At 47.4% G+C, this 27,655-nt stretch overlaps 1 protein-coding gene across 1 annotated transcript in view; it reads left to right on the top strand.

The window, feature by feature from the left end:
• Positions 1-7,314, top strand: part of BEST3 (bestrophin 3) — a 38,421-nt gene extending 31,107 nt beyond the window's left edge. Inside the window, exon 9 of the mRNA XM_031463133.2 lies at positions 5,139-7,314. Within this exon, the coding sequence (XP_031318993.1) occupies positions 5,139-6,078 (940 nt within the window). The 3' untranslated portion in view covers positions 6,079-7,314. The remainder of the gene's footprint in view (positions 1-5,138) is intronic.
• The last annotated feature ends 20,341 nt before the right edge of the window (positions 7,315-27,655 follow it).

Here is a 27,655-nt window from a genome sequence, read left to right as displayed (position 1 = left end):
ACTCGTTGCATTAAATATCATTTTCCTAAATTCCTCATTTCAGTCCTGTGACAATGACCTCTTATTATTTGAATTTAAATTGTCAAAATACCACTTGAAAAGTGGCCACAGAGAAAGACAGGCTTTATATTTGTCTGATCACACTCAGGAGAAGGGGGTCACTTTGCAAAAAGCTTGCTGTGAAAAATAGGCATTAAATCTTTCAAGCCATCAGGGATGTTTTGGTGTTTCCACATCAGACACGTGCTAAGAGGTCTGAAGGTCGGCTGCCACCTGCCGCCGTCCTGTGCCCTGCCTCTTCTTTGTTATGGCCACTGGCAGTGTGTTCTTCTGCACCCCTGACCAGCCCAAACATCTTTTCAAGAGGCCTTAATTTAGTCACCGCTGCTCATGCCCTCAGATTTGCCATTGGCAAGGGAGACCGTGGGGCAGATGGTTTTGTAGAAGTTCAGCAGATATTTTGAAAATTGGGGTTGTTGGGGTTTTTTTAAACATTGTAGTTTAAAATAAGAACACACCCCAATCCTGACATCGATCTGACCCTATAGAAACAATGCATGATCTCCCTCCTTCCAGAATCAACGAGAACCAATGAGCCTGCTGAGCTTTACATAACCTATTCTCTCTCCCCCGCTGGCCCTTCTCCTCCCTTCAAAAGTAGCCCAATACATGCCACAACCTTTCTCACTCTCAGCCTTTCTGCATTCGTGATTTATAATGTTATAACATTTACTGCAGGATCTGACAATGTTTGCAAATGGCACAAAAAAATGACATTGGGAGCCGAGGTCAGGGCAGTCCCACCACCTGATTGGCCTTACCGTCTTTCTCTCAAAAAAATCCAACTTCCCCCTGTCCTTATGTTTCCTCTCCATCTACTCAACGCCCTCGTCTCACCATTAAATGACGGTTACAGTCATCCTTTCCAACATGTTTATTGCTAGGGGTCAGCTTCAAGGTGTAATAACATTTTTGAAGGACACTCTGGAAGGAGACCACGGAGTGACCTTCAGACAGATACTATTATTTCCTCCAACCGTGTGCAAGAAGTCGATGATGATTTGGAAACCAGCTCTGAAAGTCTGCCAGTCATTGACAGGGTCCTTTTTGTATCTCCTACTCTTCAAAGCTTTTCCACACATATTATTCCTTTTGAACTTCCAAACACCCTCGTAAAGCAGGTAGACTAAGTATTGGTGTCATTAGTTTACCAAGTATGATGCTAAGCCACAGAGAGGTTAGGTGAGTATCCAAAGGTCACACAGCCAGGTAGCATCAGCCTTGGTAGCACTGATCGTGGCTCTGCAGGCTCCCAAAATAAATCATTTTCCTGACCACAGACGCAGTTCTCAAATTCCATCTGCTGGACATTAATGGCTGCATGGCACTTTCCATGAATGTCCTCTGGTCTCTAATTACCAGCCTGTCTCAGTCCAAGTGAATCCCAGAACCTAAGACCTAGCTTTTTCCACTGACCTTCTCTAACACATAGCAACATAAGGAGGGTGCTTACAGACTATCATCTCATGTTTTGGCTATAATTGTTTTGGGGCATTTTAAGGGGTGTTATATTTGGGCCTCTGGACTGTACTAACCCTGTGCCAAAGGTACACTTTAAATATCAAATAAGGAGGAGGAAAAGTCTTAAAGGGCCTAAAAGGTACATCCAAGCGTCCCAACTGGGAAATAAAGACTCTTTTAATGTATTCTATTCTGCATGCTCTAAGCTTTAAACCATTTTGCTCTTAAACCACAGTTTCTGCTGTCATATTGAGAAGCATGAGTATCAGAGAAAGGAGATGGGCACTGGGCGCTGGCAACAAGACCTTCCATCACGGGAACTTTAGGAAGAAAGGTCACGGGGCCCGTCATGCCGGGGAGCTCTGTGCTGCTCTCGGCCAGCAGGAGCTGGGAGGCTTCCTTCATCACTCCAGCATGAGGCTCATAGCACCGCCCCCCAGATCACAGGCCACCAAGTGTCCTTCCAAAGACCCACATATGGGCCTTTAGGACTAACGATGTGGAAAGCTCCTGAGTCATGTTTCTTATCCAAGGCGTTTCTGGTTGACACCACTCAGCAGAGTTGCTTTTGTCGTAGCTTTTCCTGCTTGGACACCACCACCAAATGCACCCTAGTGATGCCCTCCCCAGAGGCTGCCCACTGCCTCTGGAATCAAGTCCAAATCCCTCTCCCCAGTATATAGGACTCCTCATAACACAGTCCAAGGCCACCAGCTTCTGCCTGACACTATTCTGTGTGTTTGACGCAAATTCGAGGATTTCCCATTCCTCACAAACACCCTGAGAGTCCCCACTGTCTCATTTGTTCAAGTCACTTCTTCCACCTGGAATACTGTTTCCTTTCTCAGCCCATCTGACTCCTACTTAGTGTCAAAGGCCAGCAAAGACCTTACTTTGCCCCCAGATTTAACTATTTATATACAGGCTTTCACCCTCCTTTTAAATTACATTAGATAGAATTTAATGCAACAAATTTGCTCGTGGTAGATGCTCGATCAGTTTAGCTGGGTAAGTGGATAAATCACATGCGTCCACACCACAATCTCACAAGGCAGGAAGGTGTGATAGCATCTTGTCGACAGCCCTGCCCAATGGCAGTCAGTCAATCAGTAGAACTTTAGCAAGAATGCCAGCCCTTTTGCAGTTTGCTCTTTGCAACCAGTCTGTTTTTCTCCAATTTATGACCCATGGCCTTAATCATTTTACCCCACTACATCAGCACATCGTTAGAAAGATTTTCCCTTAGGATTCACAAAGTTTTGAAGTGATAACAATACAGATTTTTTTTTTTTCCTAGCAAGATTTTGTCATTCCCACACGACTGTGTGGTTTAAAAGTAGTTAAGGGGGACAAATCCCAAATAAAAAGTCAAGATTCCAAATGAAGGACAGGGACCTGTCCTACAAAGGGAGATTGCCAGCTCCACCTCGGATTCCCAGAGCACGCCCAGCGTGGCAATCTCAGTGACCAACCACTCCCATGTGTTCCGTCACTAAATGGATTCCTGAAGTGTGCCTGGAGATCTGACCTAATGAGATGCAATGAGCAGGGTCACCAAGGCTGCTGAAAGCATGAGTCCGCGTTTCTCGGGTCAGTGTAACAGAATCTGCGCCGTGCACGGTGCAGGGTGGGCCAGGAGGCTATCTGGTAGCCAAGGGCACTGCTGGGGCTTTGGAATAACAGCACGAGGCTGTAATTGGATGCCACCCCAGGATGTTTAGCCAGTTAATCATCTCAATCATCCATCTTTTATTCATAAACGTGGACGAATGATGTTCTCTTTGGCTGTTCACTTCGCCCTTTCAGGTTACACCAATGCTTTTGCTGTTCCAACTTTTTCCTTTATGTCCCATAAAATGCACCTGACATAGTTAAAGCCTCTCGTCACCGTGGATGTCGGTACAGACACTGGACTGGGAGGGCCCGATCACTGTTGCTCCCAGGGCCAGCGGAAACATCTCTAGTTTAAAGGCAAGGCTTTGAGTAGTTCCTCTTAACCTCGTTAAAAACCACAAATCCACAGAGATATAATCTGATGCTACCCAGTAGCCCTTATTGTTATCTCAACCATCCGTTTATAGCAGCCTTGAAGAAGATTAACAATGGTAGGATTCTTTGTTTTATGTCTTAAATGTTAGAAATTTAACAGGATATTCTTAGCAATACCAGATCCATCAAACTTGATCGCCAGGGGAGCCCAATTGCGTGGTGAGTCCACACCATCTCATGGGATGTGCTCTTTCCACAAAGACTACCTTGACCCTGAGTCAGCGGACAGAAATGCGAAGCCTGAACCAGGAATGTTAGCAAGTGACCTCTGGGCCAGGACTCTTACCTCATCCCTTGACACTGATGCAGCCGGCTTTGTAAAGAAGGGATTAGGAACAAAGACTTTGGAATCAGACTTCTGGGACTGGCCCTCACTAGCTGCACAGCCTTAACGAATCTCTCAGGACCTCAGTTTCCTCACCTGCAAAGTGTGCATAGTAATAGCAATACCAACATGCACGGTTACTGTGATAACTGAATGAATGAATACCCAGGAGGTGCAGCCAGGAAATGTTAGCTGTTATCCGGACTGCCTTGAATTTAGCAATAACCCATTGTCTTGGGGGTTCACACGGGTCCTGGGAAAACATGACTAGTGCACTGGTAACAGGGAGAAAGAAAACGTACTGTATCTTCTTTTTCTTTTTTATGTCTAAGTCTCTAGATCAGTGATTCTCAAAGTACAGTCTTGGGAAATCTCTGGAAATCCCCAAGAATCAAGATGCCAAGACCCACGTCCTTAAGGTTGAAACTATTTTTGTAAAAACAGTAAAATGCTATTTGCCTTTTTTCACTCTCATTCTTTCTTGAGTGTAAGGTGGAATTCTCCAGAGGCTACGCACTGTGCAGTGATGTCATCGCTTTGTTAATGGAATGTGTGCCTGTACTTTCTTGTGCTTTTTTTTATATCCCTCAGTCATCATTTCTAACACAGTAACGAGCAGTAACTATAGTCCGCATAAACAAATCTCTTTGGGGTACTCAATAATTTTTTTTTTCAACCAGCAAAATGGGTTTATTTGGGAGCAGTGAAGAACTGCAATGCGGAACATGCAACTATGCAAACCATATGCAAATCCAACAAAGCAAAGCAAAGCAAACTCTTTTATGAGGAGAAGGGGAGGTTGGAAGAGGCTTTGATAAAAAGTCCATTGGAGGAAACTGGGAGTTCAAAGTATAATGGCTTTTAATTGGCTGAGCTGTGACGGTCTCTCATTGGCTGAGCTGTTGCCAGGTAGGGAAGAAACCGTTCTTCCTCCCGCAGGCAATGGTAGTAAAACAGTGTCACTTCCAGCTGGAGATGCGTGCGTGGTATGGGGTATGTCTCTTCCCAACAGATTCCTTTTGGATCTGTATGGACCTTGATTGGTACCCAGTAATTATTAAAAGTTTAAAAGGTTCCCAAGACCAAAAAGCTTAAGAACCTCTGCTAGACTATCTCAAGCCGAAGTCCCCCTCCCTCCTCCATGTCAAAAACCATAGTGCAAAAATACCAAACTCTGAGACTCCGGCCCCAGAGCTGGGCCCCTGAAGCTGCTCTGCCTGCATTTCGTCCTTGTGTGTTTCAGGCTGTCCGGGTCCGACCTGCCCAGCGAGGAGTGGCTGTGGGATTATGAGAAGCCCGGCCACCGCCGGTCCGTGATTAGAAGAGTCAAGAGGTTCCTGAGCGCCCACGAGCACCCCTCCAGCCCCAGGCGGAGAAGCTACGGGAGGCAGGCCAGCGACAGCTCCATGTTCCTCCCGCACAGCGACCTCAGCCCGGCCAGGGATCTGCTGGCCGTGCCCCCGAGAAGCCCCCACCGTGCCTCGGCTGCCTGGAAGCAAGCCCACACCCCCGAGGGGGGGCCCCCACTGCACTCCAGCCTCGGAGAGCTGTCCACCATCCGAGAGACCAGCCAGACAGGCACGATACAGAGCCTGACTCCCCAGTCCAGTGTGATGGGCTCCCCCACCAAAATGCCACGGGTCCCCGAGGTACAGGTCACAGCACGGGTGCCCCCGGCGGAGGGCGACCACCACGACTCCACCACCTCCATCCAGAGCTCTGACTTTACTGGGGTTCAGCCGAGCAGGACTGAGCAGGAGGACCCAGTGGGGTTGATCCTGTTTGCCTCCGAGAAAGGATCACTTCCGACGGACCCCAGTTCCCAGACAACTTCAACCAAAGATGAGAGAAACATCCTCATGTCTGCCTCCCAGGAAGACCCTCACGACAATGACATGTCCCCCAAACGGTGGAGCCTCCCAGGGCTCCTGGGGTCCAGCCGCACCTCCCTGGCAGGTCGAAGTCCACATCCCGTGAGCCCTGAGCCCCTTCTTTTACTTGACACAGAAACATCCTCAGAGACCAGTGGAATCAACACTGTGGCTGGCTCACGAGTCTCTCCTGATGTGCTGTATTTAATGGAAAACTTGGACACCAAGGAAACCGACATCATCGAGTTTAACAATGAGCAGACAGAGGAGTCACCCAACGGAAAGCCAGAACGTTCTAGGACCTGGTTCTAGCCTTGAGTCTTACTTACCCGAAAGTTCAGCATTAGTTCCAGAGCATACCTGACAGCTAATTTTTTTTCTAAACGATCACACCGTATAAGCTACTGAAAACTTTGAAGGGCATTATGATCCTGACTTTTTGAGAACTGAGAAAATCAAACACATTCGCACTATCACAAAGTGACATTCGTGGAACTTAAGCAGGCCACAGTGATGTGTCCTAACCAAATAAGGGAACTTAAAAATAGGCACATGCCTTATAAATTCATAGATTGTTAGCTGTGCTAAGGGCCTTACAGATCATAGTCCAGTCCCCCTAGTTTTGCCAATAGGGAGGCAAAAAATTCTCTTTCCTCCTTTTTTTTTCTTTCTTTCTTCTTTTCTTCAGTTATAAAGACAGAGAGATGGATCATGTGATGCCTCAAAAGCCCCTCCGCAATCACGATTCCCTGTTTGAGGCTTTCTAACCATCTCAATCTCACTTTTGTATCTGTTATCATTTCCTAATTCTTAAGCTTCGCCAGCATCAGAAAGCTCCATCTCCCTTCAGTCTCCTTTTCTACCTTCACGACTTCATGCTCCTCTCTCCCCCCTTTGTTCTCTCGGCCTTTTGTCCTCTCTTCTCCCTGCTCTTGCTCGTCCAGTGACTCTCATCTGCCCCACCTTTCAGGTGATAATATTTTCTTCTGTCCATCTCTGCTGCTTACTTCTTGCCATGGGTTTCAAAGTCCCGGGCACTGGCAAGGCCTCCCGCAGAGCAGTCAAGATGTCAGCAAAGCCAGCCTGACACCGTCCAGCCTCGCGGCGGAAACGGTGTGGATGCCGCGGCTGCCCACCACACCCTGGGCCGCCAGGCGTCATCTCTTAGGTCTTGAACACTGGAGAAAACCGAAGCCAAGAGGACATGCAACCTGCATAACCAGATGCCACAGAACCAAATAGCAAGGCTTGAAATGGTCTCACTCAGGCTCTTAAATAAAGCAGGAGTCCCGGTCGTGTCGCGGCATGGGACCACGTGCCGGCTGGGTCGGCTGGGATGCGGTAGGGTACTGGAGCTGGGAGGTGAAGGCGGTCCAGGACCGTACCATGGGGAGGCCTCGCTTCCTCCGAGGAGCTCTTAGGGTGGCTGTGTGTTGGGGTCTCCCAACTTTGTCTGGAAGGCCATGCTGCTCTCACTATTTCTGTCATGTGAAGATGCTTGACTGCATATGGTTTAAGAAATAAACTAGCCCTAATTACTGCCACTTACTGAGTGTTCAGAGTCCCAGGCAGCAGCGTGTAAAGTTCACAGATAATCCCACTAATCCTCACGGCAATCCTAAGAATTGATATACCATTATGTCCATTTTAAAGATGAGGAGAGTGGGGAGGGGATAGCTCAGTGGCAGAGTGCCTGCCCAGCATGCACAGGGTCCTGGGTTCAATCCCCAGCACCTCCACTTAAAAAGTAAGTCAATAAATGGACCTAATTACCTCCTCCCCTAAAAAAAAATTTTTTTAATAAAAATTAAAAAAAAAATGATGAAGAGAACGGAGGCTTTAGAGAAGGCAAGTAATCTGACTAAAGTCACACAGCCCAGAAATGGCAGAGCTCGGATTCAAGCCCAGGTTCATCTGACTGAAGAGCCCACTCTTTCACCCAGAGCACTTCATCCCTGGGCTGTGCTGAATGGAGGGTCCCAGACCTGCCAGCAGTTTGCCCAGAATTCCGGACAATGCCCCACAGGAGCCAGGCCCAAATCTCTCCAGCCTTGGAGGCCTGTCTGGGTCCTCCCTGTTTAATTAAGTCTACCTGGGTCTTTTATGCATGTGTCCGGGATGGCAGTGCCCCACCTTGGAGCCCAGCCATGGTCCCCTTTATTTTTCTAACAGAAGAAAGTTAGCAGGACCCTCCCTTCCCCCAACTCCTCCCAATATGCAATGTTATAATTAGCACATTTTGTTACAAGGCGTCGCATCTGACTGGGCCACCGCAGCTGCAGGACAGCAACGACATTTACTTGAACTGGCTTTTCTCAAAGCACTGAAAGGAAGTACGTTATTGGAAGAGATGCTACACACTGGTCGTTCTCTGTGTCGGTCTGTGGCGTCAGCAGCGGGGAAAGCACCCAGATCCCCAAAGCACTGTGCCTGGACTATGCGCTCAAGCCCCCGTACACCGCGGCTAACATGCAGGAACCCTACCCCTCTCCCAGCCTCTTCATCCTATCTTCCTGGACATTTCAACTGAAGTTTTCTACTCTCTTCTCTTGGCTTTGTCTGTTGCTCAAATTCAAATAAGTCTCTACTTAGCTGCTTTGGAAATAGAATCGATTTTTGTTCCGAAATCCAACGTGATAAATTACACACAGAGTCACACGTTTTGTGAGGACCAGGAGAGTCCATGTAACTCTGCTTGCATCCATCCCTTAGGTACCTTCATCCAAAGAATCACTTCATTTCCTTGCTATTTCGTCAACATCTGAGGTGGCCTCCGTTTACTCCTTGCACCGCAAACTGGATGATGATTGTTCAGTGAGCCCACGTGGTGGAACTCAGGTTTTACCCGACACGGACCAAAGCTGCAAAAACAGAACGATTTCTTCTCGTGTGCCTGGTTTTACTGACTGCCTCGGCCATTTCCTCCTGAGCTCTGGAAACTTCCACCCATTGGGTGAATGGTCACAGCGTCCAGCGGCTTAGTGTTTTGGGCTTATTCCTTCCAAGAACAGGCTCAGCGCTGGTCTGCATTAAAAGTAACCCGCCAGCCAGGGGCGCAGCGTGGCCAGGCCCCCTACTGCAGTCTCTCGACTCCAGAGATGAGAACTCTGCCCTGATGCCGGGGTCCACAGGCCAGAAAGATAAAGGCCCATGAACCTTTTCTCTGTCCTCCAAGAATTTAGGGAGGACTGCTTCTCCTCCCGTCAAAACAAAGAAGGCTATTTTCCCTGCCCTTTTAACGGTCTGCTTCTTGGGGCAGGCATCCATTTCGGCCCAGGTCAGCTAAGCTGTGCAAAACACATTTCAAGTAGAATGGGGAAATATCAAATTTACCATGGGTTTAGAGAAGACTCAAACATACAGCCCTCTCTTTTAGTGTTTCCCCTCCAGCTTCCACTGTCTCCAGGGAAAGTGGTTCAATCCTCAAGCATCATTCTGAGATCTTCTTAAAAATGGAGTCTCCCCTCAGAATCTGCTGAACCCAGGCAGCCATGGGGGTGATGGAACGGGGACTACCTAGCCTGTGACTCCCCTCGAGTAGCTTTATGAACTTGAACGAGGCCCCGCCCTTCAGTCTCTCACGTTCTCATCTGGGAAATGGGCTCTTCTCTGCGCCGTCTCGCTGGCCATGGTGAGGAGTGGAGGGAGTGGATGTGAAAAGGCGCGGAGCCCCGGACACTGCTGGGACAGGTGCCCTGGGGGATTCACCACCGACTACAGAAGAAAGGACTTCGTTCTCCCATCTTCATTCAGGCATTTGCTTGTAGGAACGCCTTCCTCTCTTCTCCAAGATTCTCATCTCTTTCATCCAGAATGCTCCCCATTTCTCTTTTGGCTTCATTTTTTTTTTCTTTCATACACTTCCCAACCTCTCTCCCCTCTCCTCCTTCTCCCCAGTGTTATTTCTCACTCCTTCACTCGCCGCAGCACCACGGCGATCACTTCTGCCCCTAACCCATCGTGTGTATCAGTCCCCTCAATCCAAATGTGGAACTAGGGAAAAATTAATTGTCTTTGTTCTTTCCACTGTAATTCTAGAGGATTTAGCATCCTTGGTTTGCCATTAGACAAGGACCCTCTTAGAGCATCAAATCTCCCTACTCCTGGTCCTAAGTAGGAATAATAAATACAACTTCCAAAAAGGTTCCTAAGCAAGAGGCAAATTAGAACCTAATTCCCTTCCCTGTTCACAATCATCATCTCCATGGTCGACACAGTCCTTTTCTGAAGTGCTGTGGTCTGAATAGGAATAACCAAGAATTTTCCTCATTTTGTCTTATCAGACGTATCTCGGGTCCTCAATCCTTTCACAGGGCTTTCTGTTTTCCTTAGTTCTATGAAGCCTGACTTCTAGGACAGTCTTTTCCACTGAAATGGCTATTGAGTCGAAAGAACCAGTTCACAAATACTGGAACTGATCTTAGAAGACCCAGAAGAAGGGTGTGTGTGGCCAGCTCATCCCCTGTTGTAGCAAAAAGAAAACTGAAAAAATGACCCTGGGAAATAGAGGCACAAATAACGTATTTGTTAATTGAGTTAATTACTCAATTAACTCCAACTGGAGATGCAGGTTTTGTGTTCTGTGTCTGAGTTAGTTTAGAGAACAGGCCCAATTCTTCCTTTCAGCACAGGAAGATCTGGCCGGGTGGTTCCCTGCAAGCATCGTCTCTGAATTTCTCGTTTTAGACGTTTGCCTGACAGAGGCAGCCAAAGGCATGTTGTCTCCTGGATCCTGAAAACAGATAAGAGCATTTCTAAAACAGAGTCTTGTTCAGAAATGCGGGTGTGTCCCAAGTTCTTTCCCAAGCTAGTGGCTGTTCCCCTGAGGTGACTGTGCACCCAGGGAACATTTGGCAACATCTGGAGACATTCAGGGCTGTCATGCTGGGCAGTGTTACCAGCATCTAGGTGAGTCGAGGCCGGAGATGCTGCAAAGCACAGGACAGACGCCCACAACAACCATCAAGCCCAAGACAGGTTGGGAAACCTGAGTTAGGCCAGTGGGAAGGTAAAAATGAGACAACCAACAAAGAGATGAAGGAAGAGAGGTGAACTAGAGAAAGAAACAGAACTAGAAGAGAACAGGTAAACCCAGTGAGTGGCGAAGTTCCTATTCTGTGCACAGGCTATGAACTAGTAACCATTTCTCCCTTGATGCTAAAGGATCAAATCCAGAAAAATCAGATGGGAGCCCCGAGGGGCACCTTCAGGGAATGCCTCGGATGGCTCTCACCAGGAAGAGTGATTAAATGCCATCGCTAGCATGATTAGACTCTTCTGAGAATGCAGTTTATATAAAGGGTGACAACAATTTATGATGCCAAATATTATATAAGAATTAGTGCCAATAAACTGCTAGACACTGGATGGACACCGGATCCAGCTTTGGCCTTTATATATGTCTTACTTAGGACCAAATAAACCGTATTTTCTGGCAGATGATTTGGCATTTATATTTTTACTAGTAAATAGGTGCCCTGGGTAGGATCTGTCTACCTCCTTTGTGAACCCATGAGCCAAGGAAGCTCATGGATTCCCCCACCTCCTGCATGCCTCCAGCACTCCCAGGAGAAAAACATGAGGAAACTGGTGAAGTTCTGGGTGATGTCTCCAGGGGGACTTTTATTCATAGTCCTTCGTGAAACATTAAGCAACTGCTGTGTGTCAGGCATTCAGTGAAAGCTGAGTGGGTGGGTGTTGGGCCCCTCTTCCCGCCCTCATCCATCTGTCACTCTTCTGCAGATAAATAGATAAATATCAAAATGCCCTCGGAAGTCCACCAGCTTAATGTTTGTATGTTTGTTTGTCTGTTTCCTTTCATCCCCAATCCTGTTCTCCCTCCCAACCATCCTAATGTGTTTAATGTAAAGCCCTATGTCTGTGTACATTCTTACAAAAAGTATATTAGTGTTTTGTGTGCAAGTATTCTCAGCTTATGCAGATGTTCATACTATAGGCCTCATTTGCTTCTTTGTTGGTTTGTTGGATTGTTTTTCACTCCATACAGTGTTTTTAAGATCCTCCCCAGTTTCCTGTGTACATCGAATCCATTGTTTCTAACTCACTCCTGTGTGCTCTAAGGTGTCTTATAGCTGGTTTATCTGCTTCCCAGTTTGCCTCCATCCCCTCCACAGAAGCACCCTTGGACACGTTCCTTTATAACCCTGTAGGAGAGTTTCTCTGGGATGCACATGCATGAGCAGAGTCTCCGGCTCACAGGGTCTGAATATATTGAACCTGACTCTATTGCCGAAAGGCTCTCCAGAATGACAGCACAGACTGGCACCCCATCTCCGCCCCCAGCAGCTCGCTGTATCTCCACTTCCTTCCCCACCCCCACCACATGCTTGGCAGCACCTAGATTTCTAATCTTCCCAGTCCCACAAGTGTGAAGTAGCGCCTGCTGGATGTCTGCCCGGCATTCACCCGCCGGTTGAACATTCCCGATGACTATACGACATTCACCTGGTTTACAAATGACATCAAGTGTCTCTTCACGTGCTGAATTCTTTTAGGACTCCTCTTTCCTCTTCTGAAAATTGCCTTTTCAGATTCTTTGCCCCTTTAGCTAACGGGGGCCTCTATACTTTTTATTGGTTGTAGGGAGTCTTCTTGATACTAATGGTGAGCTTGTTACTCACACACACAGTCAGGGGACCTTACAAACTCCAATGGGAGGAACACTTCTCAAGATTAAAAAGCACTTTCTTTTATTTTTTTAATTCTTTTTTGGGGGGTGGGGGTAATTAGGTTGGTTGGTCTGTTTGTTTAATGAAAGAACTGGGGATTGAACCCAGGACCTCATGCATGCTAAGTACACACGCTACCACTGAGCTCTACCCTCCTCCAAGAAAAACACTTTCAAGCAAAGGACCCATCACATTTTTTTTTTCCAGTAAAAATGGAGTCCATCACTAAAGAATGTGAGAACACAGGCAAGTTCCTGAATGACAGGTACACCTCTCTTCAACATAAGCTTGCACCTCCTGGTCGCCATTCAGAGGCTGTGTGTCCCCTGCTACTCTGCCAAGGAAGAGGGTTCGGAATAAGCTGTGAGAGGTCGGACGGGGTGATGCCACCCTCATGGGTACAGTCGAAATGGGGCATGTGCTGACCTGTCCTAGGAGGTAGCCATGCCCTTTCCACTGGGACGTTACTTCCACTCAGTGTCTTGTTCAACCCACGTGTCCCCATGCTTAGGACAGTGCCTGACACAGCTCAAAAAAATATATGAATGAGTGCTTGAAAGAAAGAAAAAAATGAATGAATGAATAAACCAAACTAGATCTAGATCCAAAGTCAGCAGACCAGGAAATCTCAATCAAATGTCACCAACAATCTGAGCTGTGTGGACTCAATCAAGTCACTGGAACACTCCAGACTTCATCTTGCTCAGCTCTGAAATGAGTGGCGAGACTAAGTGATGTAAGGTCCCTCTCAAATGCTGGTTCCAACATTTCTGTGTGCTGGAATCATATTACACGTGTATGACTTACATGAATTTGATTATGTGAGCTCGGCAAGGGGAAGAGAAGCACTTATACACATGCATAAAGAAAAGGCCCTGTAAACTGACTATACTCCAATAAAAAAAAATCTAATAAACTGACTATGCTTCAATAAAAATAATAAATAAATAAGTAAATCTATTTGAGACAGGTTAGAAAGGAAGGAAGGAAGAAAGGATGAAAGAAAAGGCCCTGGTGCAGCCACTATGGAAAAGAGTATGGAGAGCCCTTTAAAAACTAAAAATAGACTTACCCTATGATCCAGCAACCCCACTCCTAGGCATATGTAGAGTTTTCCAGAGAAAACTCTAATTTGAAAAGATACATGCGCCCCCAATGTTCCTAGCAGCACTATTTACAATAGCCAAGATGTGGAAGCAACCTAAGTGTCCATCGACAGATGACTGGATAAAAAAGATGTGGCATATATATGAGCAATGGAATACTACTCGGCCATAAAAAAGAATAAAATAATGCCATTTGCAGCAACATGGATGAACCGAGAGATTGTCATACTAAATGAAGTAAGTCAGACAGAGAAAGAAAAATACCATATGATGTCACTTATATATGGAATCTAAAAAAATGAGACAAATGAATTTATTTACAAAGCAGAAACAGACTCACAGACTTAGAAAACAGACCTATGGTTACCAGGGGAAAAGGGAGGACGGATCAATTGACAGTTCGGATTTGCAAATACTAACTACCATGTATAAAATAGATAAACAACAAGTTTCTACTAAGTAACACAGGGAACTATATTCAATACCTTATAATAGCCTATAATGAAAAAGAATATGAAAAGGAAGGAATATATATATGTATGACTGAATCACTATGCTGTACACCTAAGTTAACACAACATTGTAAATCCACTATACTTCAGTTTAAAAAATAAAGAAAAGGCCCTCATCACTTCTCCCTGCGGAACACATCCCTCGGAGTGATTGGGAGATGGAAGACATAAATCCCACTCAATCAGTCCCAATGCACTGAGAGTGATTCCCCTGAGAATTTCCCAAACAACTTGGTTCCTAAACACAAGCCTACCATTTCATCTGCTATCCAGTTGAACGACTTCCAACAATTTTTCACATCCAGGCATATGGACTTCCTGAGAAAGGTACTAATAAAGTGCCCGACATGGACCCTCCCTAACAGATTTTCAACGGTCGTTTTCATTCCACTGATGTTCTCATTATGTCCTGACTTCAGGGCTGAGGTTCTGCATGAGATCACAGTGATATAATCATGACCCGAGGATTTGTACTGGGGCATCTGAGAAGTAACAGTTTCCATGAAGAGAAAGTGCAACACTGGAAGCACTTACAGCAATTTTACTGAATCTGCTTTTTTGTTCTTTTTTTTTTTTTTCACATTAAGCAGAATAATGACAAGTAATAAGTTCTGTGACTTCGCAGTCAGAGACAAAGTTAGATATACAACTTTGAGCCCCAGTGGGAAAGTGGTGGCTGGTGTTCTGAATCTGATTTTCTGATAGCTCGTGCTTGGCCAGGATTCTCTAATTTACCACAGTCGCCACCACTCCCTATTGCCCTACACTAGGCCTGCTTCAATCAGTGGTTACCTCCTTGGCCCTGTTGGGTATCTTGAATTTGCAGTTCTTTTACTAATAAAGCACCAGCAGATCCATGGAGACCTCAGTGACTGTGAATTCCCTAAACTGTGCAAAGAAGAATAGAATAACAGTCTCAGAGCATCTTTCTACTTATTGCTATAAACTGCAGCAGCCCCACGCGACCGCTGAGATGCGTTAAATCTGTATTTCTTTTCCGACCTGCCTCTCTGGGTGAACTGTTTGGTCTTATTCTCCCTGGCTCACCAACAGCGCAGCTCATTTCAAGATGCAGGGATTCAGGACATTAACCAACCTAGCTTGACAGGCCCTGCTGGCAGCAGGCCTTGCAGGGATGTCAGACAGCATGTCGAATCTGTGTCATCCCCATTGGAGAGACCCGAGCTTCTCCACTGCAGCCAGTCCCAGGCCCTGGCAGGTGGGACGTCTCTTGCTGTGGACAGAGGCAGCCTGGAGCCCCCCTGCTGTTTCCAGCCATCGGCCTCAGGACCCATCAGTCACTCTGAGGTCAGCTCCAGAGCCAGCGGCACGGAGCACTGAATGTGACAGGGGCAGCGCCACGGGGGAGGGGAGCTGAAAGCATGTATACTTTTTAGAAGCCAGCTTCATGTTCCTGAGAAAAAGGGCAAGTCAGTCAGTGGAAGAAGGAGAAACAGCTAAACCACAGTTGGTAAGCCCTGTTGGAGCGGGGAAATGATGGCTGGGAAGAAATCAGACCCACTCACTGCCTGGGAAAGAAAACCTCTAAAAGCCACATGGGGCCAGAAGTTGATCAAAGACCGGATGTTGGGAAAAACACCAAATCCAAGAGGGCAGAACTGTCCCCTGCTGGTCACGCTTTCCCAGATGGGCACTGGCTTGTGTTTAGCCAACATTAAGTCCAGAGTCACTCTCCTCAGAATACACGCCAAGGGTTACTCAGAGAGCCTGTGGGAGGAGCCCAAGAGCTTAAGAACCAAGAGTAGGAAGCCCAGTGTCAGACTGGAAATGACCCTCTCCCTCTGTCCCGTCACCACCCTGGGGGGCTGGCAGCTGCCTTGCCTGTTACCCGAGGCCATCGAGGTGGGTGCCACCCCCAGCCACAGCTTTTGCAAACCCCACCCTGCTGTTACCCCATCAAATACGCAATACAATTCTGATATAAACACAGCTCCTAAGATCCAGAGCTGCCCAGGGCTGATGGTGACATCTAGATCTTGAAAACTGCTGGTACACACAATCCCATCCCGCAGGGCCTCCTGGGATCAAAAACAGCAGATGGGAACCACGTGGGCATCACTGCCGCCCTGCACCCATGACACGAGGCAGGATGGGGACCAGGCTCGCGCCTTTCCGGTGTAGTTTTCGGCACACAGGATGGACTTCCGTGTGTCAATGGTAAAGGTTAGGCAAGACACACTGATAGTCTTTTGTGGTCCACACTACACCAAGGGCACAGAAAACAAAGTTCTTATTTTCACTTTATGTTCCACTCATAAAACCAAACTTCAAATGTGGCCTAGTCACCGTGTGCCAACAAGAGAACATAAGGGTAAGAACGTGAGCTTCTGGACTCAGATTGTGTGGGTTCAAATCCCGGATCCATCCCTGTTTGTGAAGTTCCTTAACCTCCGACCTGGTTACCTCACAGATAAAATGAGGATAATAGCAATACTATTACTGTGTGTATTAAATGAGTTAATACATACAAAACTCATAGCACATTGCCTGTCATATAGTAGGCACTTAATAAATGTGTGTGTGATTTCTATATTTAGAATTTTTAATATTAAAAATTAAAATTTTTGATTTTATTTTATTGAAGTATAGTTGATTTACAATGCTAGTTTCAGGTGTCAGCAGAGTGATTCAGTTATATATATAATACATTTTTTTTCAGATTCTTTTTCATTATAGCTTATTACAAGATATTGAACATAGTTCCCTGTGCTATATACAGGTCTTTGTTATCTATTTTATATATATTAGCGTTTATCTGCTAATCCCAAACTCCTAATTTATCCCTTCCCCCCTTTTATATGTTTGCTATCATTATTATATCATCGTGGTATTAAAGAGGATGGTGATTAAGAGCTGAGACACCAGGTTCTATTCAGGCTCAAACACTCGCTAAGTGACCTGGTCGAGTTACCCGACGTGCCTCAGCCTCAGTTTCATAAACTGTAAAATGAAATTAATGCCATTACCCTCCTCGTAGGGTTGTTTTGAAAATTAAATGAAATAGTGGATTTAAAGCAATTAAGGCAGGGCCTGGAGCAAAGTTACAGCCCAGTAATTGTTAACTATTTTTATTGTTATTTAATGAAATGGGCTTGACATTGGAACAAAAGTAAGATATGAGAATGTTTAATGTTTCTTCCCCAAAGTAGAAAAATGACCTCTCTGCTGAGTCAAAGACATAGGTACATAATTTCTTCAATTTCCTGCCTTCGGCCCATTTGATAAAACAGCACAGAGCCAACTCCACTTGCAGAAGCAACGGCCAAAGCGGGCTTTCCCCTAACGGCGCAGCCGCGGCCTGCCGCCAGGGGGCAGCAGTTAGCCCGTGGCGCTTTGGAAGCCCCGGGTCAGACAACTATTCGAGTCACCCCCAATCAGCGTGTATTTTCTGAAGGCCCAATCTCACAGCAAAAAGAAGGAAACGAAAAAAAAGACCTGGTGAGGCAGATCCCTCCTGGAACCAGGGCCTGGCCTCAGGCCGCAGGACACCCCCATGAGCTTGTGAGCGCCCAGCCCTGGTGTCATTGCCGGCCGAGCAGTCCCAGCCCCAGGGAAGGCCTTGAATGTGAGAAACCATAGGGTGAGGTGTTCCAAAACACGGAGGGGCTCGCAGGTGGCAGAGGGGCCTGCTAGGAGCAATGGTCCCCGGTCTAAGGTGACAAAAGGGAAAATAAAAGAAGGAAGCATGGGTGTAGAATGTGAGGAAAGAGGGAAAGACAAAAATGGGGAGGGGTCTCCCACACTGCCTCCCGGGCCCACTCGGTACCCCCAGGGCCCTGGGCGGCCGGGCCCCTCCTTTCATTTGAACCGCAGCCCCCACCCCCAATCCAAGGGCATTACCAGATGGGGGCCAAGGACAGCCCAGGCATCTACACTTTATTTCTTAAAACTTTTGTTAACGTTTAAAATCTCTCCCAAATAGGTTGTTTACCAAAGAGAAAAACAGCCAAGAAATTGGCAGCTAAGGGGCTTATCAGGAGGGAAAATGTAATAAAGATGAGTGTGCCATCTGAGATGAAGGAGGTGATTGAACAAGCCCCCTCCTGGGTGCACTCGGGCTGGCGGGCGTCTGTCAGGTCAAGGAGGGAGATCCGGGTGCGGACAGAGAGGGCAAGGCTGCACCACTGGGAGGCGGACGCCCCAGTCTGAGCAGAGCTGGGAGCTTCGGCCTCATCACATCTCGAGGCCCCTCAGATCCAGCTGCTTCTCTCTTCTGGAATCAATGGGACATTAGGAATAGTCTCTTTGTCTGCAGGACATCCAGGGACAGACCTGAGAGGCTGCTGTCGGCCTACCAGCACCAGGCAGGTGACAGTAAACACATTCATGTTGGGTCTCCTTGCCAACGATCTGCCAGTTTCTAGAACCTTGGGATGGGAAGAAAATTTAGGGCTCGTCTAGCTCAGTGCCCCAGCGTGAGTGATAGAATTCTGCCTACAGCTTTCCTACCAAGATTCATCCAGCCGAATCCCTCCAGTGAAAGACAAGTCGCCTCTGCAAGGCGACCTACTGTGTGCTGGGGCATCACACTTGGGAGACGGCCTTGTCCACAACAAGGGGAAAGGTGCCCCCTGGCAACCAGATCCCATGGGTTCTCAGTCTGCCTCTGGGTCCATCCCCAATTATCCCATCCTTCTCCACACTCAGGACCAGCCCCAGACGTCTGAGGAATGCCATTACGCTGCACCTAATAACCCCTATCTCTCTCTCTCTCTCTCTCTCTCTCTCTCTCTCTCACACACACACACACACACCCCTTTTCTTGAGACCAAATCTTGCCAAACCAAGACCCCAGTTGTTCTTTACATCTCATGATCCTGAGTCTCTTCACATCCTGATCTCTCTCTGCTGGGTGTGTCAGTTTCACTATGGCCCCATCCAAATCAGCTTCCTTGTTATAGACACTGGGCTTCTGTTCACATGGCCCCATGATGGGGAGACCTGGGCCTGTTCTGTTCACTGCTGTATCCGCCCCGCAAAGATCTGTCTGCTGTCTGGTCCACTGCTAGACACTCAAGGAGTATTTGCTTAGTAAATGAATGCCATTTTGAAAATACAGGCTCACTCTGGTTTTGTTGTAGTTGTAGTTGGTGCTTGTTGTTAACGGTCAGGAGGAACAGTTTTACTCTGGATATACGAACCCCATCCAAGTAGACATATCAAACAGACAGCTGGATAGACAGACAAATCTGCAGCTTAGAGGAGAGGTCAGGGCTGGAGAGAGAGCATGCGGACACCAATTCACAGAGAATAAAGTTACGTCACTGCATGAACTTGCCTAGAAATTCAGCTGATCCAGGATTCCAGCCTCTTTCCACGTGGCCTTCCAGAGCCAGCGACCAGCAGAACAGAGGACACGGGCCTCTCCTCTGTGCCCCACCCCCAACCCAAGCAGTAGAGACCTCAGGCTTGCTCCCCATCCCCCCCTCCATCCACCATCCCTGGGAGGTCCCCATCCTTTACACAAGGGAGTGTACTGCCCTCTTTGTCAATGGGGACTCCAGAGGAAAGATCTGAATCGTGTGCATTTCTGGAAGGGACATGGTCAGCTTCTCCCACTGCTAGAGAAAGCCAGCCACCTCCAACTCTAAAGCCGATTTCTTTCTCAGCACATAGTTGGACTTTCAGAGATCAGCCAGCGAGAAAGGGGCATTTGTGTGCTTTCTTCTCACATCCACTCACCAAGACAGGCACACAGTGTTGGAATCCTGGTGCCCCATGGTGGACTCCCAGAGACACGAGTGCCCCCTGGTGGTCAAAAGTAGCGCTGACCACTATGAGACTAACACCGTCAGCTCGTTAGCTGGTGATCAGAATAACTAACACTTACCAGGAGCATTTATCATGAGCCAGACTTGTAATAAAAAGTTTACCCAGATTAACCCATTCACTGCTCATCCTAATCTTATGAAGTCCTGCTATTCTACTGTTTTCCCCATTTTATAAATGAGAAATTGATCAAAGCAATCGGGATTTGCTCAAAGTCACAAAGGGTAGAGGAGATTGGCTGGTCTCCTCCTGGTCACCTCTCCCCTCCAGCTCCTATAGAGAGACATAAGCCATCCCAGAAGGAAAGGGGGAATTTAATACACATGTTTTTCATTTAAAAAGTAAACACATTACATATTTTGGAAAAACTGGGAAGAAAAATAAATTGCCTATTATCAAAACCATGTCAGCATTTTAACATACTTCCTTTCTATCTTTTTTGCCCTTAATCATAAGCAAGGTATAAATTCTTCATTGAAGAATATTCTTTAAGATATTTTTCCTTCAAGAATTTTCTGTTTTAGAATATGAAAATCTGCTGTACATGAGAAATTGACAGAACATTGTAAACTGTCTCTACTTCAATAAAAACATATATACACACAAAAAAAAACTTAAAAAAAAAAAGAAAGAAACAAGAAAACCAAAAAACAAAACAAAAAGAACTTTCTGTTCTTAGATGTGATTTTCACACTTTTTTAGTCAAAGCAACAGGCTTTTACTTGGACATCCAGGAAGGCTGACTGACCTAGAGCTCCCAGCCAGGAATTCTGTAACATCCCAGCCTGCCCCAGGGCGCTACCCAGAGAGCCAGGGTTGCTGTGGAGACCGAGTGTGGTGTGAAACCTCAGGGCAGGTCACAGAGCCAGTCAGCTGAGTGCACTGCCCTCAGGGCCGGTGTCCCAGAGGGAACTCTGGGGACTGCAGCTGACTCACCTCTGTCAGCCCAGAGGCTCAGAGCATGGAGAGCCCCATCCAACCACAGGACCTAAGATTCTTGGGAAGTTTCCCTCTGGCCGCCAGAGGGATGTGGCTCTGTGGCAGCCCTGTCTCCATGAATGTTTCACTTTCCGGCACTGTTTACTGAAAAGTGCCTTCCCCTCTCTGGAAGCCTCTGTGCCTCCACCTTAGAACTAAGACACTTCCTACCAGTGCAGTCCCCGTGGGGCCTCCAGGGTCAGACTCCCAACTCTGCCACTTGTGAGCTCCGTGACCCGGGCATCAGCTTAGCCTCCCAGACCTGCTTCCTCATCTGGAAAACGAAGCTAGTGATTGCTCAGACGCACAGAGTCGTCGGGAGAAGAGACATTTAGCTGAGTACTGGGCGCGCAGAGAGCGCTCAGCCGATGGTGGCTGTCGTCCTAGAAACCTTCTGCAGATGCTGGTGAAGGAGGGGACAGAGCAGCTATCTGTGGGCCGCTGCAGACCATGTGCAAACAACTCATCACCCACCTGCAGTGTCACTCAAATTCCTGCATTCCCTTAGTTCTCTGCAAGTGACAGGGGAGCCAGGACCTGCCTGAGTCGTCTCCTGCCCACCCCCCCGCGCCTCTCTCCCTCTTCCTTGTCCCATTTCCCAAGAGCATATTACTCAGACTGTGTAAAGACTCAGGCTGAAGCAATATGGTGCCAGCCCTGGAGCTGGAACAGGGTCCTGGGAGCCTCCTGTTGCCCCAGGTGTTACCACCTTGTATCCTGGACTGTGGGGACGTGAGGGGTCCCAGGAAAGGGGCCAGGGAGGCTGGAGCAATGCAGAGAATATGCAGCTGCCTCTGGACAAGGGCTCTTTACCACTGATATGGACATATCGGTTTACATTTTAACAACTGGTATGGCCAAACCATCATGTACCGGCTGATTTATGCCCAGCTGAGACCCTGGGAAGGTCATGGTGGGACCCCACCCCTGAAGAACATAGAGACCACAGGCTGTATTAAGCCCGTCTGGAGCCCATGCCCTGTTGCAGGGTAAGTGAGCTGGGGAGAAGGGCTTCAGTGCTCAAGTGTCTACTCAGCTGCTAAAACACCCCTATCCATGTCACTCCTTCCTGCATGCCCTGCTGGTGCAGTAGAGACAGGGACCCAGAAGACGGACTATGCTAAGTCAAGCACCATAGTGAGTTTCTACGCTGGGGTGTCAGTGCCAACAGCCCCATAGCCTGGGCCTGCGAGAAGAGTACACCAAACCCAGAACTGCAGCCCAACACCAGCCCCCTATGCCCGTTCAGCCTTTTATTCTACGAATACTTGTGAAGTCCACATTAAGTGCCAGGTGCTGTCCTGTGGGCACGGCACACAACAGTGAGCAAAGGAGTGCACCTAACCCAGAAGTCTCGCTGCAGGAAGTAATGTCTAAGCCAAGATGTGAGGGTGAGAGCCAGCCAGATGAGGAGGTGGGGGAGGCAGGGAGCAGCACGTGCAGACTGGAGACTGGCTGAGCTGCCAGTAGAACAAAATAGACCTGAACTTCAATATAATCGTGTTGATGTGTCAAGTTTGGGGTGCAGTTAATTCTAACATGTGGCCTGGCTTCATGCTTAACCAGAGAATGGTTTGGGACAACTGTAACCCTGTAAATCTAAATTTCCAAGCCAGAGATCAGGTTGGCAGGGAGACCAGGTTGGGGCAGTGTCGTAAGCGGCTAAGTGCTGGACGTCAGTATCACATCAACTCCCGTTCAAGTCCCAGCTCTCCTTCTGAGCTGGGTGACCTTGGCTAAGTTAATTCAGCCTCTCTGGGCTGTAGTGTCCTCATCTGAAAATGGAAAATAATGCTGGCTTCTACTCCGGAGCACAGAAGTGGAATTCAAATGAGACAGTATATGAAGTCCTCAGCATGGTGAATGGCATGGAGTCAACTCATTATTAAAAGTGACTTTGTGGAATCCAGCCCCAACCTAAACATCATGCTGTGCCCAAGCATCTCAAGGGCTTTTTAGAACAGAAATCCAAGCTAATCCAAACATCAGAGCCGATGGTTCTTGAGAGTTTACACAGGCCAGCCTGGGCCAAATGCCTCGCATAGGTTACTTTACTTAATCCTCATCACAACCCAATAGTGGAGATGCTCCTGTTCACTGGGTTTCACAAACCAGGAGGCCAAGGCAGAGAGGTTTAGCAACTGGCCTCATCATCAAAAGCTTCAAAAATCCAGAACACTGACAACACCAAATGCTGACAAGGGTGTGGAACAACGGGAACTCTCACTCACTGCTGGTGGGAATGCAAGACGTTATTGCCACTTTAGAAGACAGTCTGGTCGTTTTTTGACAAAACTAAGCATTTTTCTTCCCATATAATCCAGCAATCCGGCTCCCTGGTATTGACTCAAAGAAGTTGAAAGTGTATATCCACACAGATATTTATTGCTAATTCTCAAAACTTGGAAATAACCAAGATGTCCTTCAGTAGGTGACTGGATAAACCGTGGTACCTCCAGACAATAGAATACTAGTCCATGCTAAAGAGAGATGAGCTGTGAAGCCATGAAAAGGCCTGGGAGAAACTTAAAGGCATGTTACTAAGTGACAGAAGTCAATCTGGAAAGGCTACATACTGCACGATTCCAACTGCATGACATACAAAACAGAACGATGGAGACAATGAAAAGATCAGTGGTTGCCCATTTCTGGAGAGAAAGAGATGAACAGGCAACACCCAAGAGGATTTTTAGGGCAGTGAATCTATTCTTATGACACTGCCATGGTGGATACAGGTCCTTATACATTTGTCCAAACGCAGAGAATGTACAACACCAAGAATGAACCCCAATTAGACTATGGACTTTGGCGATAATGATGTGTGAATCTGGGTTCATTGACTGGGATAAATGTACCGTGTAGTGCGGGATGTCCATAGTAGGGGGAGGTTTGTGTGGTTGTGGGGACAGGGGGATATATATATATATCTGTACTTTCTGCTCAGTTTTTCTGTGAATGTTAGACCTCTCTTAAAAATACAATTTCTTAATTAAAAAAAAAAAAAAAAAAAGCACAGGCTTCAAATCCAGGAAGGTTGGCTCCAGGGTGCACCCCTATATCCACTGGACTTTACCATCCCCCACCTCTTAATGGAAGGAAAAATCTAACTTTTGAAAGAAGTTTAAAAAAAATGTACATACGAAGTAAAGCAAAGAGATTGCTGCGTTTTGGAATGTGCCTACAGTTCAGGTCTCCAGCCCTTCCTCATCCTTTCCAGAGGGCAGGCAGGACTTCAAGGCTGATGAAGCTGACCGCTGCCTTTGTGTTGTATGTGATGAAGGGCCCCTGACGTGTGGCATGAGGCCGGCCCAGCATCCCTGGGGCCCTTCGGTCTGGAGAACAGCTGTGAGTGATCTGGGGCACCCAGAGCAGAAAGCTTATCAGCTGGCGGGTCCCAGAGCTGCTGGGAAGACTATCTGCTGGTGCGGTTATGCCTCCAACTGTCCTATTTTTAGAGAAAGGCATTCTTTCCAGGGCTGTGCTCCCGACAAAGGAGCAAGCCCGCTCTGTCCCAGGGTGTAGCCGGTGAACATCAAGCCTCTTCCACTGGTTTGCCCGAGGGCTCGTTTTTCGGCAGGTTTGCAGACCACCATCCAAAGTATTTCACCAAGGGACTTATAACATGCCAGCTCATTCCCCAGGGGGAGAACCCAGTGTGATATTGCTTTCAGGCCAGGAAAGGGGGACATGAGACATTGTACATAAGGAGGACATAAGACTATTCAGACAACAGCAGCTCGCCAACATTTCAAAGGATACCATTTAAAGTCCATAAAAGCCAAGGGGGAGGGGATAGCTCGAGTGGTGGAGCGCATGCTTAGCACGCATCAGGTCCTGGGTTCAATCCCCAGTGCCTCCTCTAAAAGTAAATAAGCCTAATTACGCCCCCCTCTGCTAAAACAAAGCAATTAAATAGTATAATAGATAAATAAAACATTAAAAAAAGAGGTCCATAAAAGCCTTTTCTTTCCCTCTGTAAGGAGCCAAATATCGGCTTGAGAGACCATAGGAATAATTTATGTTTTAATCATTGTGGTGGGACTAGGAGCTGGGAGGACTAACGCTGGGTCACTTAGTTGACCCAGTCAGCTTTAGGTGTTCCCTACACCAAGCCAGGAGGCCAGACGGGCCCAGGGGTTGAGCGAAGCAGCCCCAGAGCTGGTTCAGGGCTCCACTCACGTGGATATCCATTAGGACTGCCTGGAACATTCGCAGCCCAATAGCTGATAATAATGATAGTAATAATAATAATAATAATAATAATATAATAATAAAGGGATAATAATATCGACCCTTTTCAAACACCTTATATCTGCAAAATAAACACATTATCGTATTGACCTTGGGGCAAAATCCCATGTTACTTTTCAGTTTTGCAGAGAGGTGAACTAAGGCTCAGAGAAGTTGTTCATCTAACCCGAGTGATAGCAAAGCTGATACACAGACTCAAATTTTTCTGACTCCAAACCTCATGCATCCTCTTTGCGTTTGTCGTGCCGGCCCTACTAAGAGCCTGAGAGAGGTTATGCCAAAGGAAATCTGGGTCAGGCTCTTGGTCGTTTTAACTTAGCATTTCAGAATTTAAACTCAAACCAAAATAATGGTATTTTTCTCAAGCACAGTCCCCGCCCCATTTGCCCTTGCACGTGCGGCTGGGTGATGCATGTTTGCTGACACCAAAGTCACGCAGTGGGAAGTTTCCTCCTCCAAGTTGGATGGGGACCTTGGAGACCCTCCTGGCCAATGCTCTTGTCTCCACGTGAGGAAGAGAAGAGCGTGAGAAGTTCAACAAAGGTCACACGGCAATGAGAGAAACTCAAACACAGCCCCGTGGCGTCCAAGTCTGCGACCCTTCCCACGACATCACCCCGACCCCATCGGCAAGACCCGGACTGAGCCTTACTGTCTGAAAGACATGCGCGATAGGGCAGTACTGGGCCAATGCCACCAGCATACCCAGAGTAAACGGGAGAAACTCTCCAACAAAAGCAAAGCACAGCCTATCCTGGGCACAGAGGAGTCCAGGTTGGTTTGTGGCCTTTCGGAGCCAATTTACCCATATGATCTAGTCACGTAATCACACAAGGGCTCACTTGTCATCCTCCCCTATAAACATACTTCCTGAGGGCAGCATCGCAGGTGTCTACAAGCAAAAACTTACAGCTGGCGGGCTTCCGTGAACTCCTGCAGGGCCCCTGCTTCTCCAAGATTCCAAGATGAGGTCTGCTGGACTCGCCTCGGATCAAAGAAATCCTGCAAAGACAGACAGGGAGGGGTAAGCGCGTGGTGTCAGTCCCAGCCTGAGTTTCAGTTCATCTCATTCCAGCGTCAACTCAGCAGGGTGTGGTGGACGGTAGGTGTCAGTCAAGGAGAGATGATGTCACAGCCTCCGGCTGTGTCCAGGTGCCCCTACCTCTCGGTGCCACGATGACCTGAAGGCACTCCAGCGCCACCAGGACCAGCCTCACTGGCCTGGTGCAGGGGTCGCTCACTACTCACCGGGCTTTTTGAGAGCTTGTTGGTTCCCAAAGTCGTGAGTCTGTTCCATCAATTCCAGGAGGTTCTACATTGGCAGTGGTTTTAATGATGGGGCTGGAGCTGACCACAGACTCAGGCAGAGATACTGACATTCATTAAAAATGTGAGGTGGCCTCAAGCAAGGATTGCTAAGAAAGTTTGCAGTGGAAGGAGGAGAAGTCAACCTGTATTAAGCTTCTGCGTTCTGGATATTTACTGTCATTTAATCCCCACGTGATATTAATATCATCTCCAGTTGACAAATGCAGAAAGACTTTCAAAGAGATGCAGTGAGTTGCCCAAGGCCAGAAAGGAGGGAAGTGGTAGAACCAAAATCCCAGCCCAGGGGTTGGGGGGAATATAGCTCAAGTGGTAGAGCCCATGCTCAGCATGCACAAGGTGCCGGGTTCAATCCCCAGTACCCCCTCACAAAATAAGTAAATAAACCTAATCACCCCCCACCACACACACACACATCCCAGCCCAGACCCACCTCACTGCCAACCCGCACCCGCCAGACCTTCCTGTGGCAGGTGGTGTTGGTTTCCTAACACTTCCTTTCTGCCTTGTTGACGTGGTTGCATTGAGGGGCAGTAAGGTGCCCAGGTCCGGATGGCCCCAGAGTTTAGTAGCATTGACCATCCTCTGAAGTCACGTTTAGTGACTGGACCCGATGCCTGAGCTATAGCTCAGAGTCCATTTCCTCATAGAAAGCATCTTACACACAACAGTCAGTGAGACTGCAGTCGCCATGTAATCACCACACCACTGTTCTGTGGATTAAGCGAACTCTTGATTAACCTGCAATATCACCATTTATAGCTTAATTTACTGGAAAATGCACTAAAAGGTCACACACTTTACCCTCACTTTAAAAAAAAAAAAAACCCAACTTACAAGAGACTTCATGACCCCTTCATAAAGTTTATAGTCGACTCAGATTTCACAGGTCCAAACCCAACGCTGCTTTCCTGTTATCCACCCTTTACTTACCGGGAAGATCTAGGAATATCAAAAAATGGCAGAGTAAATCCCTGAAAGTATAATTATCTATGGGGTGTTTCTCTCTTGTCCCACCTCACTTTATTAAGTTGGAAAAAAAATCTTCCCTACAGCTTAAAAAAAAAAAAAAAAAAGGTGTTCTAGTCCAGAAGATAAAATTGGAGCCGTTGTACCCATCACAACCACAGTGATGCGCTTCCCTGGGGGGACTTCTGGTGCCGGGATAGCCCAGGGGCCCTTCCCCTCGCACTCCCGACCTTCTGCGCCAGATGACTCTGTTGTGGGGCATCCTGCA

This window comes from Camelus dromedarius, chromosome 11 (genome assembly GCF_036321535.1).
Source record: "Camelus dromedarius isolate mCamDro1 chromosome 11, mCamDro1.pat, whole genome shotgun sequence".
Lineage (NCBI taxonomy): Eukaryota > Metazoa > Chordata > Mammalia > Artiodactyla > Camelidae > Camelus > Camelus dromedarius.
Note: the sequence above shows the minus strand (reverse complement) of the source record. Positions and strands in the feature narration are given on the sequence as shown.